This window comes from Pinus tabuliformis, chromosome X (assembly GCF_031772625.1).
Source record: "Pinus tabuliformis cultivar Carrire ecotype Pingquan chromosome X, CPIR1, whole genome shotgun sequence".
NCBI classification, from domain to species: Eukaryota; Viridiplantae; Streptophyta; class Pinopsida; order Pinales; family Pinaceae; genus Pinus; species Pinus tabuliformis.
In genome coordinates, this window is record NC_142308.1 from 356,450,904 (window position 1) to 356,465,080 (window position 14,177).

General features: G+C 40.6%; 1 protein-coding gene across 1 annotated transcript; it reads left to right on the forward strand.

The window, feature by feature from the left end:
* The first annotated feature begins 641 nt into the window (after positions 1-641).
* On the forward strand, positions 642-6,653 carry LOC149139967 (uncharacterized). The gene is made up of 3 exons (XM_089450862.1): positions 642-2,100; positions 2,701-3,874; positions 3,983-6,653. The coding sequence occupies exons 1-3, from the start codon at positions 642-644 to the stop codon at positions 6,651-6,653; spliced, it is 5,304 nt and encodes a 1,767-aa protein (XP_089306988.1).
* Positions 6,654-14,177: the final 7,524 nt, after the last annotated feature.

A 14,177-nucleotide genomic window follows, 5' to 3' on the forward strand; every position in this document is an offset into this window, starting at 1 on the left:
AAAGGCATAAAGGTGCCAAGTCTTCACTAAATCATTGGTGAATAAAGGAAGAAGTCATTCTATAGAATATCAATAACATGAAAACTATTATTACATCTAAATTTACGGAGAATATCCGGTGCTATAAATAATTAGAGGACAAAATAAATATAAGATATTATATGGAGGTATCTAACGCTAATATAAAATATTACAAGTATCACTATGCTTTGACTAATGCAATGAAGAAAACCCACATTCCTAGAATATGAACAAACTCTCGCTAGCTTCATAGTGAAACTAAGCATGGAACAATTCTCAAGATGAGATGAAATAATATGTCATATTTGTGACATTAAAATGATTGAATAGACTGAGAAGGGGTAAATAAGCATGGAAAATTTTGAGGGAGCTCTGATGGAGACGGGTAGAGTTATCGTGCGAACAGGGTTAGGCTAGGGTTTCTGTAACCCTGCAGCTGCTGGTAACTCGCCGCTCTCCGTTTCTCTTCACCGCGTCCGCATCCTCCGTCCGCTACTCCGCCGATTACTGTCACCTTCCGGTTGCTATACGACCCGCGGGGATGTGCTTTACCTGAAGCTGCGACTTCCGAACTCTCCTGTGGCGGTTTCTTCACCCTTCATCGGACCTTTAACTGCTACATGTCCTTTTCTCCGGGATTCTCTGCTCCACAAAGTGTTCACCGTTCCGAGGCGCAGCTGGCCATGGATGATCTGGAGGCCGTTGATTACTCCGCTGACCCATTGGAGGGGGTCTCCATCTGGCGAACCCCATTTGCCAGCTCAGAAGGTATGTTTTACGATGACTTCTCCGGGAATTACTCTCAGTATTCGCTTGGTGAATCGTCTAGATCTCTGCCTGTGGTCCTCCCGGATGAACCTCCCACTTGGCCGGCCCTCTCAACGCCTCCTCACTCGCCGGCGACCCTAGGTTTTGTTACTGGATGCCTAAACCCTAACCCAGGTTTAGACCCTCAGGCAGCTGGCTCATCTTACCGATTACCGCACAACCCTACCCTGGTTCTATCCTCATCCGGTCCCTTGGGTTATCTTGGTCCCTCCTCCGGTTGTTTTACCTCCGTACCCCCGCTTTCGGGCCCCCCTTCTGGTGTTGGTCACGATTTCCCTGCCGGAATCCCTGCCTCCCATCAGTCCTCGGCTCCATCTCATATCTCTACTCCGGCTCCCGGACATCCGCAGAACCCTCCCCCTCCCGGCGGCCCTAAAAGGAAATCTAAGTGTTTCAAATCAAGAGAGGTCGATTATTTCCTCAGACTGGAAGAGGACATTCAGTGGGGCGAAGCGATGGATTTTGCAGATCGGGTTTTGGTCGGTCGCATCAGGGGCCGCAGCTATTCGGCGGCACGATTGAAGGCTTGGGCTACCGAGATTTGGGGACATCACTTGGTGGATATCCCATTTGTGAGGGGATGGTTCGCACTGAGATTCGCGCGTGCTGATCATACAAACTGGGTTCTGTCCTCACATTGGCACTTTGAGCATGCGCCTGTGCTCCTAAAGCGATGGACACCTTTGTTTGATCCTGAGACAGAGCAGATAGGGGTCGGACCTATTTGGATTCGGCTCCCCGGACTTCCTCTACAATACTGGTCTGAAGAAATCTTCAAGCGCATTGGTAATGCACTCGGCACATATATGGGCTATGACAAATCTTATCTCCAGACAGGCATGATGGCTTATGCCAGGATCCTTATATACATGGACACCAGGGGCGGACTTTATGAGCACATTACTATCCAGTGGAGAGACACGGCTCGTCGGCAGATTATCGACTATGAGGGTATTCCATACCGCTGTCGCAGATGCCACAAAGTTGGGCATCTTTACAAGGATTGCCCACTCCTCCGGAAATCGCAAAGGAACGATAAGGAAGAGGTCACTGAACCTTCTCGGACGGCCCCCCCTGAGCAACAACCGGTTCAGCCACCTGAGATTCAATTGCGCAGCCAAGGGGATGATGCCCCACAGGAAGAGCCAGGGCACGCAGGCGCAGACAACGATGCACCTACCTCTGCACCGCCCTCATCTTCAGAGGCTCCTGAGCATTCAATGCCCCCTCCGGTGGACTCAGCGGTTACGGGTATGTCATTATCTCCAATCACTTTGTCATCTCTTGCATCTTGCATATCATCGGACATATCATACCCTTTTCCATCTGTTGCTTCTCATGCTTCACTCACTCACACACAATCATCCCTCTCATGCTCGCTTCCTCCCCCTCCTCCGTTGGCTCCCCCCCATTGATCACATCGACATTGGTTACTTCCATGCCATCTCCACGTTATTCCCTCCGTCCTCGGGTAAAAGACCGAGGCCCTGATGTTGTTGGGCTCGACCCTGTTAGTTCCCCTTTTTCTCATAAGACCTCACGAGGTCGTCCCTCCCGTATCACTAAAGCGAGGCATACTGCAGATGAGGAGGTCGCCCTCGGGCGACAACAAACTATCTTTGGGGCCCTTAGAGCAAAGGATGGCCCTCCTCCTCCCCCTCATGAAGATTCTCTCTTTCAACTGTCGAGGGTTTGCTAGTTCAACCAAAAAACTAGCGCTTAGGAGGTTGCTAACCTCGGCTCATCTGGATATTATCTTCCTACAAGAAACCCTCTGCCAGGCGGACTCCCTTATACACTCCCTTACCTCTTGGCTCCCGAATTGGACATTTCACGCACTAGATGCATCAGGGAGATCCGGAGGCCTGGCAATAGGGGTCTGCAACAGGTCAGTGGACATCTGCAATTTTTGGGGAGGCAAAGGTTTCATCGGCCTCGACATTTTTGCTCATACTATTGAGAGGGATCTTCGCATCATAAATGTCTATGGACCTTGCTCCGATCGGGCTACTTTCTGGAGATCCCTTCTTGGATCTGAGCTTCTTCAAGCGGACAACATTATAATGGGTGGGGACTTAAACTTCTCCCTGGGTTTCTGTGAATCCTGGGGGCACATGGCTCAAGTTGATTCACTCGCTGACACCATCTCCTCCCTATTAGAGGACCACCACTGGGTGGACATCCCATCTGCTCGGCTACAGTATACCTGGTCAAATAATAGGAGTGGAGAACAGAGTTTGGCCAGGAGACTCGATCGCTACCTTATTAAGGAACATTTATACAATGTTCTACCCAGAACTCGTCAATGGGTAGGATCTGGTGGTTTATCCGATCACAGGCCAATCTTCCTGGAGGCAGATGGCCTCACTCACAAAATTAAGAGCCCATTCAAATTCAATGCAACCTGGCTACAAGATCCCTCATACATTCAGCTGGTCCATGAATACTGGCAGAACAGCCCCATCCGGGAAGATGAGGAACTCTCTGCTGGATTTGTTAGGAAGCTAACAGAACTCAAGCAGATTACTAAAAATTGGGCTCACCAGAAGCGGATCCAGGATAACCACACTCTCAATGAGGCGGAAAGGGTCATCGCTGAGTATGAAAATTCGACATCAGGGACTTTCAATACTCTGGAGAGTAAGGATCAGTATAACCTACTTCTCGCCAAGCGCTCTCAGATATTGAAGGAAAGAGAAGAAAGCTGGAGACTGAGAAGCAGGGCTATTTGGCTCACTGAGGGAGACAACAACACAAAATTTTATCATAAGTTTGCCAATGGTCGTAAAGCCATCAATACTATTTGGGAATTAAAGGATGATCGTGGCCACACCATTACATCCCAGCAGAACTTGGCCAGGCTTGCCACTGAGCACTTTAGGGGTATATACAAGGCGCCTGGGAACATAAACATTCTGGAAATCATGAGAGTGGCAGAACTATTTCCAAGATATGTGGATCAGGAAATGTCGGAAGAGATACAGAAGGAGGTGTCCATGGAAGAACTGGAAGCTACACTGAAATGGTTTAAAAAGGATAAGAGCCCTGGCCCTGATGGATGGACCATTGAATTCTATATCGCTTTCTTTGACATTCTGGGCCATGACTTATTGAACATAGTGGAGGACAGCAGGAGAAGAGGTAGGATATCATCTGCTATCAAATCCACCTTCATCGCCCTCATTCCTAAGACCGATGACCCGATCTCTTTCGATGATTTCCGCCCCATATCACTCTGCAACTGCCTCTATAAGATCATTGCTAAGATTATTGCCAACCGCCTCAAGCCCATCCTCTCACAGCACATATCATCTGAGCAATTTGCTTTCTTGCATCATAGACAGATCCATGAGGCCATTGCTACAGCTCAAGAACTCATGCACTCTCTTCAGATCAAAAAGCAGAAAGGAATGATACTCAAAGTAGACCTCTCAAAGGCTTTTGACAGAACAAACTGGCTGTACCTTAGGTTGCTGCTTACGCATCTTGGTTTCCCATATGAATTCATCAAATGGACGATGAGCTGCATCACTGATGTATCTTACAGTGTCTTACTCAACGGAGAAGCTACACCCTTTTTCACTGCTGAGAGAGGACTCAGGCAGGGATGTCCTCTCTCACCGCTGCTTTTTCTCCTGATTATGGAAGGACTGAGTAGGATTATCTTATCCACCAGAGATCGGCACCAACTAACTGGCATCAAAATTGCGGATAATTTCTTCCTCACTCACCTATTATTCGTTGATGATATTCTCATCTTCTTGAATGGCAGCATCGGTGACTCCTCTTCTTTACATAACTCCTTCCTCCTTTTCCAGCAGGCCACTGGGATGCAGATCAACAATAATAAGTCTACTATCACATCGGTTGGATGCTCGGTACATGAAATCACCTATGCCACTCAACGCTTCCCATTTGTCACCTTGAACCTAACCGATGGGATAAAGTATCTTGGTTTTCGACTGAAACCATCTGGCTATAGAATTGCAGACTGGTTATGGCTTATTACAAAAGTGGAGAAGAGGCTTCAGGTCTGGTACCATCGATACCTCTCGCGGGTAGGCAGACTAGTGCTCATCAAAGCTGTGATTGAAGCCACACCTGTCGACTGGATGGCCCTTGCTTGGATTCCAAGGGGCATCCTGAACAGGCTCCAGAGCATATGCTGCAGATTCCTATGGAAAGGACACCAGCCGGGGCGTTTATTTGCATGGGTAAAATGGGAAACCATAACCAAGCCTAAAAGATGGGGTGGATGGGGCATAAAGAGACTGGCTATATTCTCAAAGGCACTGGCTGCCAAACTCGGATGGTGCTTACTCACATCAGACAGTCTCTGGTCACGGGTGGCATATGCAAAATATATTAAGCCTCAATCCGTATTAGATTGGATCTGCACACGACATGGAAACAATCACCAAATCTCCAACATCTGGAAAGCTGTCATTGACACCATACCTCTGCTACGAGATGGAATCACATGGCGTATTAAGGAAGGGAATGCAGTGCGTGTTGGGGTGGACCCATGGGTCGGATGTGGGAACACCCACAGATTACCAGCTGACCTCATCCGACATCTCCATGACAGAGGCATCACTCATATCAAACATATTGGTGATCAAGCAAACTCCTCTTTCCTCCAGCAGGCTTGGTTATCCGCCAGAGCACTAGACCTGCCTAATCAATGGATAAACGAATGGAGGGAGTATACTGCTGCTCTCACTCAAGCACAAATCAGACTTACTGAGGGACCCGATGAGATCATCTGGGCATATGCAAAACATGGTATTTACACTCCAAAGCTGGGATATCTCAGGCTCATGGAACCTTATAAACCCCCAGACATTCAACCCACCTGGAAGGCGATCTGGAAGCTTAAGGCAGCACCTCGGACGAGACTTCTGATGTGGAATATATTATTTGACAAAATACCCACTGGCTCCAATCTCATGAAGCGGTCCTTTTATGGACCTTTCCGCTGTCACCTCTGTCATAATGCAGAAGAGAGCACCGAACACCTGTTTCTATCATGCAGCTCTACCCAATCCCTTTGGCAATCACTATCTACTCATATCCCGCTTTTGAAAGATTGGCACGGGAATAACCTTCTGGAGGCATGGTCTAACTGGTGCCTTGAGCATACAGGAAAGGCCAAAAACCTGCCTCTGCTGGCTTGCTGGGCTATATGGATTGCCCGTAACCAGTCTATCTTCAATCTCAAAGTGCCTCACTGGCCTTCGGTCATTCTACATACGGTCGCTGATTACAATATGTTACCTGATGAAGACCACTCCACCCCACCGAGAATTCTTAGACCTGTTCCCATTGACAAATCAAAACCTTGGGCTTTTTTCGATGGCTCAGCTCAAGAAGATGGATGCGGGGGGGGAGCTATACTCCACCTCGATGACAGGCATTGCTACAAGCTCCAAATCAACCTAGGCAGAGGCACTAATAACTTCGCAGAATTAAGCACAGCCAAACACATAATTCATTTTGCTATCCATAATCATTGCAGACACTTACAGATTTTTGGTGACTCTAAAATTGTTTGCAATTGGCTCAATAATGCATCACATTGTCATGCTTTTTCTTTGAGACATATTCTTGATGAAGCAAAGAGATTGATAACTTCATTTGAATCTTTTGTCTGTCATCACATCTACAGGGAGCAAAACACCATTGCAGATCAGCTCTCCAAAGAGGCAGCGCACAGAGTAGGTGAAGATTGGTGGGTCCAAGAGGAAGTTGACGGCACTTTTTATCAGTATTATCATCGCCCTTTTGATGAACAGTTGGAATGATGGGCTATAAAGCCAATATCACTTGCAGTTTTGTTTTTTACAGTATGTAGATAGACACTGTTTAGACAGCAGAACAGTACATCTTTTTGTTTATATTCAGCAGTATATATTGCTCTCTGCGAAGAGCCAGTCATAATTTTGAACACAGTTGACTTATTTTGAAATGCTCCCTGCGTGGAGATATCTTGTTTATACTTTCAGCAGTTATTATGAACTCGACAGGCAAGAGCCTGCATATGAATATGCTTCGGCATCTACAAAATGTAATTTTCTTAATCTTAATGAAAATTACGACTTTTTCCTAGGGGAAAAAAAAATGATTGAATATGAAAATAACTTTATCTTAGAGTACCATACATGTCTAAATTAAATTATAGTTTCAAAATATTTACCATATTAACTACTTTCCTAACCTTATAAGTTATTCAACCTAAAGTGATCTTAAAACATTTACTTCAATACTTTTCAAACATAAAAATAACATTCTAATAAAATCTATTTTTTTTAAATATTAATCCTCAGGTTATTATATTTATTATTAAAATATTTATTAACTCAATATATTTTTTATTATAATAATATAATTTTTTTATTTAATAATATTTTAATTATTAAATTTAATATTATTTTTATTTTTATCATTATTTTGATTTATAAATTCTCTTCGATTAAATCTATACTTATTTTTGCTAGTTATATGTGTCAGCCCGGTTATGTAAAATATTCTTACTTTATAAATGGAATATTCCTTGATATTACAAGGAAATTAATAAATAATAAAATAAAAAAGGTCATTTTAAAAAATGATCTAAAATAACCAATTTTAAGGGGTAAAAAACTAGTTGTAATCCCCGGTGAGTTGATCGCAACCCACCACAATAATTCTGATAAATTATTTTTTGTAAATCAAAATAAAGCTTCTTGAGTAGTAGTTAGTAAAGATGGAATATTTATAATTATATTTTTAACGATAATAAAATAAAAAAAATTATTTTAAAAAATTATCCAAAATAAGCCAATTTTAATGGAAAAAAAACTAGTTGTAACGCCGGTGACTTGATCCCCAACTCATCACAATAATTCTGATAAATTATTCTTCGTAAATCAAAATAAATCTTGTTGAATAGTAATCTTTTGATTTTTCTTCTGAAAAAAAAAGATTGAATATTTATAAGTATATTTTTAACGATAGAAAGTTGAAATTTATGAATATTTATAATTATAATTTTAGCTATAAATATAGAAAGTTGAAATTTAGTCCTCGGAAAAAAAAAATTGAAATTTAGGTTAAAAATAACTATAAGTTTTTTTTTCAATTTAATTAAAAATTATTATTTACATAAATATCATTTATATATAAAAAATGTGTATATAATTTATAGTAAAAATTACTTAAAATAACCCGGATGCGGGTGTCCTTAAGAGGTGTTAATGCTAGAGCACGTGGAGTCGGCAACTGGCGAGTAATTAAGAGGGGTAAGGCGGTTCGTGGCAGATAATTAATCCGCATTAATGGAGGTCTGAGCTCGAGGTACGTTGATGGTTGTTATCAAGATGGCGAGCATTCTACACGGTTCATTTGTTCTGGTCTTTTCAGGCATCAATGTAGTGTTTCCGGTTTCTTCTAGCAGAGGTCTCCTCTGATGGTCATGGTCGCAGAGGCTTAGTGCAACACAGCGAATTTGGAAGCCTCCTTGGTCTCATTACTGCTTCCACTTGGTCGGCTTCAGGTATAAAGTTCTGCCTCTTTCAGAAAGTGTCGGGTGCATTAAGTTTGTTTTCTCCAATTGCGTCTGGTGTCCTGAGTCATTCCTTTGGTTCATTTCGGAAAGGGACTTGGTTTTTATCCTTGTTAAAGGTGTCTAGGTTGGGTATTGGGCTTTCTCAGTCGCCGTTGGGTATTTTCTTGACGCTGAGTCTAGCTTATGTGTGCTGGGCTTCTGGGTATTTCTTTAAGGGTCTGGTTTACAATCTGGTTACAATTGGCCTGTCCATTGTTTCTCCCTTGCACCCAGTCCTTTAACAACCTCATTCCGCTGTTGTATTTTGTTATGGCCCATCAGCGGGGTATTCCAAGGCGAGGGAGCAACTCGGGATCCCGTGGGGGATCTGGAGGGCGTGGCAGCTCTGCGCCTCGTCATATATCCACGTTAACTATTGTTTCACCTTCCTCTCCGCCCTTAGACAATTCAAGACCCTCCCTAAACAGTTCACTTCATACCTCAAGGTTTAAGTTCAAAAGTAGACTTAACAGACCGCTCATCTCTGCTATAATTACTGTCATCTTTTCGGAGGAAGAAGACGAGCTCACAAGCTCAAACGAAATTTCCAAGGAACAGTCGCTTTCTCAGAATTCCAGTGATTCTCAGAGCAGCTTGGCTGGTGCTGTCCTCAATGTTGCTGCTGCGGTGTACGAAGAAGGCCAACAGGAGGCTTCTCGCCCTCTGATGGACCCTCCTCAAGAACAGACCATTGTTTGTGAGCCGGCGCGCCTCTTTGGCAGTGTACTGCACCGTGTGCCTCCTACAGAAGGCTACTTGATGGAAGCTGAAGATGAGGTGATGGTAACCTGGGCAAGCTCCCCTACTCAAGTTAATGAAAATGCTACGGATGTGCCACGGCAAGTTTAACTACCTTTGGTTTCAGCTACAGGACAGTAAGTCCGTTTTGGTTTTCTGGATCTCGTGTGTCATTTTCAGTGTGCATGGCTTCTGATACCAACAATATGAATTTGTTCATTCTCCAGGGTACAATTTTGGATTTCCTTTTTTGTAATTATGGTAAAGAACAGTTTTTTGTAAGAGGGCAGCTCACCTTGGAGCGTTTAGCTCTGTTTAGTCTTGGACCATATAGTTCTGTTCAGTGTTGAGGCAATGATTATCAGTTTTGTAAACAGAAGGCAAAAAGCTATCTGCAATGGTTCTTTGACAGAGGGCAGGCTACGGCCCCCTCAGAGGTTCAAACCTCTTTGTAAATATTTTTTCTCTTTTTAATCCTAATAGAATAGTCTTTACTCAGAAAAAAAAAAAAAAAAAAAAAAAAAAAAACCAAAAAAAAAAAAAAATAAATAAAAAATTACTTAAAATAAAATTGTAATTTAATTAATTAATTTTTAATGGAGTTGTTTTTAGTGGGACGTTTTAGAATTTCTGGTGTTGGAATCTAGCAGGAAAAATTGAGGTGAAATCTTGATTTGTGTTATTTAATCTAGTTTTTTGATTGTATATATGGATTGAGCACCATGACAAACCCTAGGGCACTTTGATTGTGGAGGGATTATCCATCAAACTTGTGATTTCAATAAATTGCTCGCGGATTTTAGAGAAATTTGACCAGAAAAACCCATCGGAAAAGCTTCCAAATGTCCCACTAAAGAAAAGACAACTCGATTTAATCGTATCCCTAATATAAATTGATATATAGTTTATTATAAATTGATATACAATTTACTGACCATTTAATTTAATTTATATAGCTATTATAATTGTGAGCATAAATGACAATGACAAGTATGAATAGGATCCTCCATCAGGCAATGACAAGTATGCCCATAATGTGAGCATAAATGTGGTACCACTCGACTTGAACTAGGAACATCGACTTGCTAATGTGCATTCGAAGGCCCTACACCATGAGCTATAAGAGACTCTTTTGATGGATCTCGCTTTAAAGCTACCACAAATGAATTATGTTGCACTAGACTACATGTGAGACATACTATCACATTGTTAGTGCTAGGATGGTTATTTGAAAGTTAATGTGCTTGTGGGGAGGGGTGGTGTTGGGCATATAGCTAGGAGCAAGTGGCCCTCTAAATGGATTATGCCTATTATTTGGTCGATCTTAAGCAAAGCCAAGACCAACCCCTTGGAACTCACTCATGTCAAAATAGTTAACATGGAGACACATTATGGAGTCAACCCACAATTTTTGAAGGAATTATATCAAAAACCATAAACAAAGAGTTATCTAATTTTGTTTCCATGGATCAAATGTGTGTCGATCCATGCAAGGCATCTCTTTCTCAAATTAGGGGTTTGGTTGGTTTTTGGGTTAATAAATAACCCCCTAATCATTTGTTTGGTGTTATTCAATTCTTTTGCTTTTCCTTTACTAATACAAGTGAAGTAGAATTCTATCATTCAGTCCCTATATTTAGTGATATTGGTCACTGACGATGGGCATAATTAATGGAGGAAATAATACTTGGATGGGGCTAATGAGAGTTATGATGGTTCCCTTGTCCTAATAAAGGAAATAATACTAGGATAGGGCTAATGAGAGTCATGATAGTTCCCTTGTGTGTCTATGTTCTTGAATAATATTCTTAATTCATTTAAATAATTTATAATTTGGGTTTCTAGATGGGAATTTTCCTCTTAATTTATGTTTTATTGTGGTTCTACAATAAAATTGGTTTGCTGATTGGGTTCAGAGTTTTAAGCATGGTGATTGTGTTTAAATTAATTTTCATTAAAAAAGCAATGACAAATAAAAAACAAAAAAAAAAATTGAGGAAGTTAGAACAAGAGGAGGCTTTGGTCAATGTGCATGCACATGTTTTCATTGCTAATTTGCTAGTTTGTTGGGTTTATAAGTAACAATGTGACCTTGCAATTATTTTCTTTCTGATAAAGACGAGTGAGATCAGTCTCAAGTCTAGTCCACTAATTTAATATAATTTTACAAGGGTCTCCATTGTTGACGCAAATCAATAATTGAATTATAACGAAAAATTCTTCGTAAATCAAAATTGATTACGTGGAAAGGATTTCATTAATAAATATTCATAAATAGTTGTCTTCTTACTTTTCAATTTAATTAAAAATATATTATTTATATAATTATTATTATTTTTACGATTTTATTAATTATATATATTAATTATATTTTAGGATTATTGGTTTTTAACTTTGCATTTTACATTTTAGTTAAATTGTACGGGATATTTTTTTAATTTTTTAAAATAGAGATGAAATCTTTGTTGAGATTCAGATTTAAGTATAACAACATAGGTTAACAATACACTTAATATGAATGAAAGAAAGAAATAAATTTTAAAGTAATTCATTTCTTTTACTCAAATTTATTAATGACACGCTAATTTAATTTTCTAATTATTTTTTTATCGAAAAAACAATGTGAAGGAAGCCATGTTAACTTACTGTGTGTTTAATGTCTCCAAAAACATCACATTACTCTATCTCTAAAAACATCACATTACTCTATCTCTCTAGAAGCATCACATTTCACATTTCATATAGATTTAATATATTATTTTTGAAAAATATTATGGGCAAAAAGGAATAGAAATAATTTTTTTTCTAACTCTCTACAATAAATTTTATTAACTATTATATATTTAATTATTATATAAAAAAACAAATTAATAGATAAATTTAAATATAATATTATAAATAAAAAAACTATTTAAAATGCGATGAATTTGATTTAAAATTTAAATTATTGAAAATAAAAGCTTATTTTTCATATAAAATAATTAAATAATTAAAATATAAAAAAATTCCTTTTTTTTTTATTTAATTTTAAAGTTTAAATTTCTAAACAAATGGTTAATTTTTAAGTCCATAATTTTTATAATATAGTAAAAATTAGTTTTGCAGTCTTTAAGGTCTCATGTCAAGGACCAGTGGGAAACTTACTGTGAGAAATAGACCACGGAGGAATCCACACTATTTTTAGTCATCCCCACTTGGAACTCTTTTAGGGATGTTGTGAAGGAACAATATTACCCTCTTGAAAGTTACAAAGACCAATACATGAGATGGACCACATTACAACAAGAAAGGGGCCACACAGAACCATAGTTCACAATTATCTTTAATACCTTGATCACCAAGTTGGGTATCAAGGAATCTGAGTGAGATTTGGTGCTTAAATATTGTGGCTGTGTGTATAGATACATACAGACATAAGTGGAGTTCCTAGATATCTCCTCGCTTGGTACAACATACTGATATGTTATAAAATTAAGAAAAAATTTAACTAGAAGAAATAAAAATTTGGATCTGCAAATCTTTCATAGCAGAAGCAGGGCAAGGGTGTCCTTAAATTGAAAAACAAAGGACAAGGTTAGGATGGAGGACCCCAGGAAAACAAATTGAATCCGCAAGTAAACAATGTTAATGTGAAGACAAAGAAAGACAAGGGAAAGTGGTGCAAGTTCCACAAGAGCCCCACTCATAACACAAATGAATGTTGCACAAAGAAGTCATTGGTGGAAAACTTAAAGGTTTCAGAAGCATAAGCATGTTCCAACTCTGAACTAGATTTATACAAGGGGAAATAGATCATTGATGCAAAACCCAGTGCCATCGTTGTCAACATCAAGGTCCAACAAAGTGAGTCCAAAGCTTTGAAGAAAGGTTAGCATTTCTTTCACTCATAAATGTGGGTGAAGGGTGCTTCACTATACTTCATTGTTGATAGTGGGAGTTAAAAGAACCTCATCTTAGCAGAGGTCGTTAAGTGGCCAAGCCTACCAACAACACTACACTTGCAGTTATACACCATTGGGTGACTCCACCAAGGGCAATGTAACATACCCAACCCCTCAATTACTGTTAGACAAGCCTACTAACAACACCACTTACAGCTATACACCATTGGGTGGCTCCATCGAGGGCGATGTAACATACCCAACCCCTTAATTATTGTTAGAGGATGGGGTAAAGAAAATATTATTTTTCTTTCTTTTTCCTCTCCAAACTCTACTTAGGCTTCCCAACTTGTATACATTTTATCGGCCCTTACTAAATGCAGGGACCTCCACTCTCCGTACCAACCCGACGCCTTTAATCATAGCACCCTTATGCCTCCCAAGTGGGTGTCACTGGTCATGCCACCCCGCTTACCTTCTCCCGATGATTACTAAAGTGCACACCTTAGTTACCGTCAGGGTCTCTATACCGGGTTTCCTTAGATAATGGGCCCCTCTACCACCTCCTCATTGGCTTGAAGCCCACTTGCTAAGTGTTGTTGTTACCTGCTCACGTCATCCTGACCAAGTTATCCTAGTGCATACTTTTGTAAGAGCCTTTTGCACCTTTGATTCTGCTTGGAATTTGTGGGCCTCCCACTTCTCACCTACCATCTCTTCCAATCGACCCACGTGGCTATGAAACCATGTCATATTGATGCTCTTGCCCAACACTCACATCCTAGTCCCCTTGCGTGCCTCTTAACCTGTTGGGTGGGTCCTTTAGGGACATTTCACCTCGCTCTGTGGTGTCCTGATGCTTACAATTGACTCTTCCATTTAAAATTCCGGGTTGAACTCGTTGGGCTTATTGATCAAGTGGGCTAGTCCCTGACTAATAGCATCACCATGATTGTGCGGGTCCTGCCACACTCCCACCTTACATCATCCTGCAAGGATTTTCCTAATGCTTCCTCGTGATCTCCCTTCCTTCCTTTCGAGAAAATGTTTCTAGGATTATGTGGATAGTGGGCCATCCCTCCATCTAATGGCATAATTGTTTGGCACATATCATCTTGTCGCAT

Excerpts from the sequence above, each read along its gene's own strand:
- LOC149139967 (XM_089450862.1), top strand. The coding sequence starts at position 642 with ATGTCCTTTTCTCCGGGATTCTCTGCTCCACAAAGTGTTCACCGTTCC. Across the intron at positions 2,101-2,700 it reads GGTGGACTCAGCGGTTACGG|GGAGATCCGGAGGCCTGGCA; the intron begins GTATGTCATTAT and ends TAGATGCATCAG. Across the intron at positions 3,875-3,982 it reads CTGGAAGCTACACTGAAATG|GAGAAGAGGTAGGATATCAT; the intron begins GTTTAAAAAGGA and ends GGAGGACAGCAG.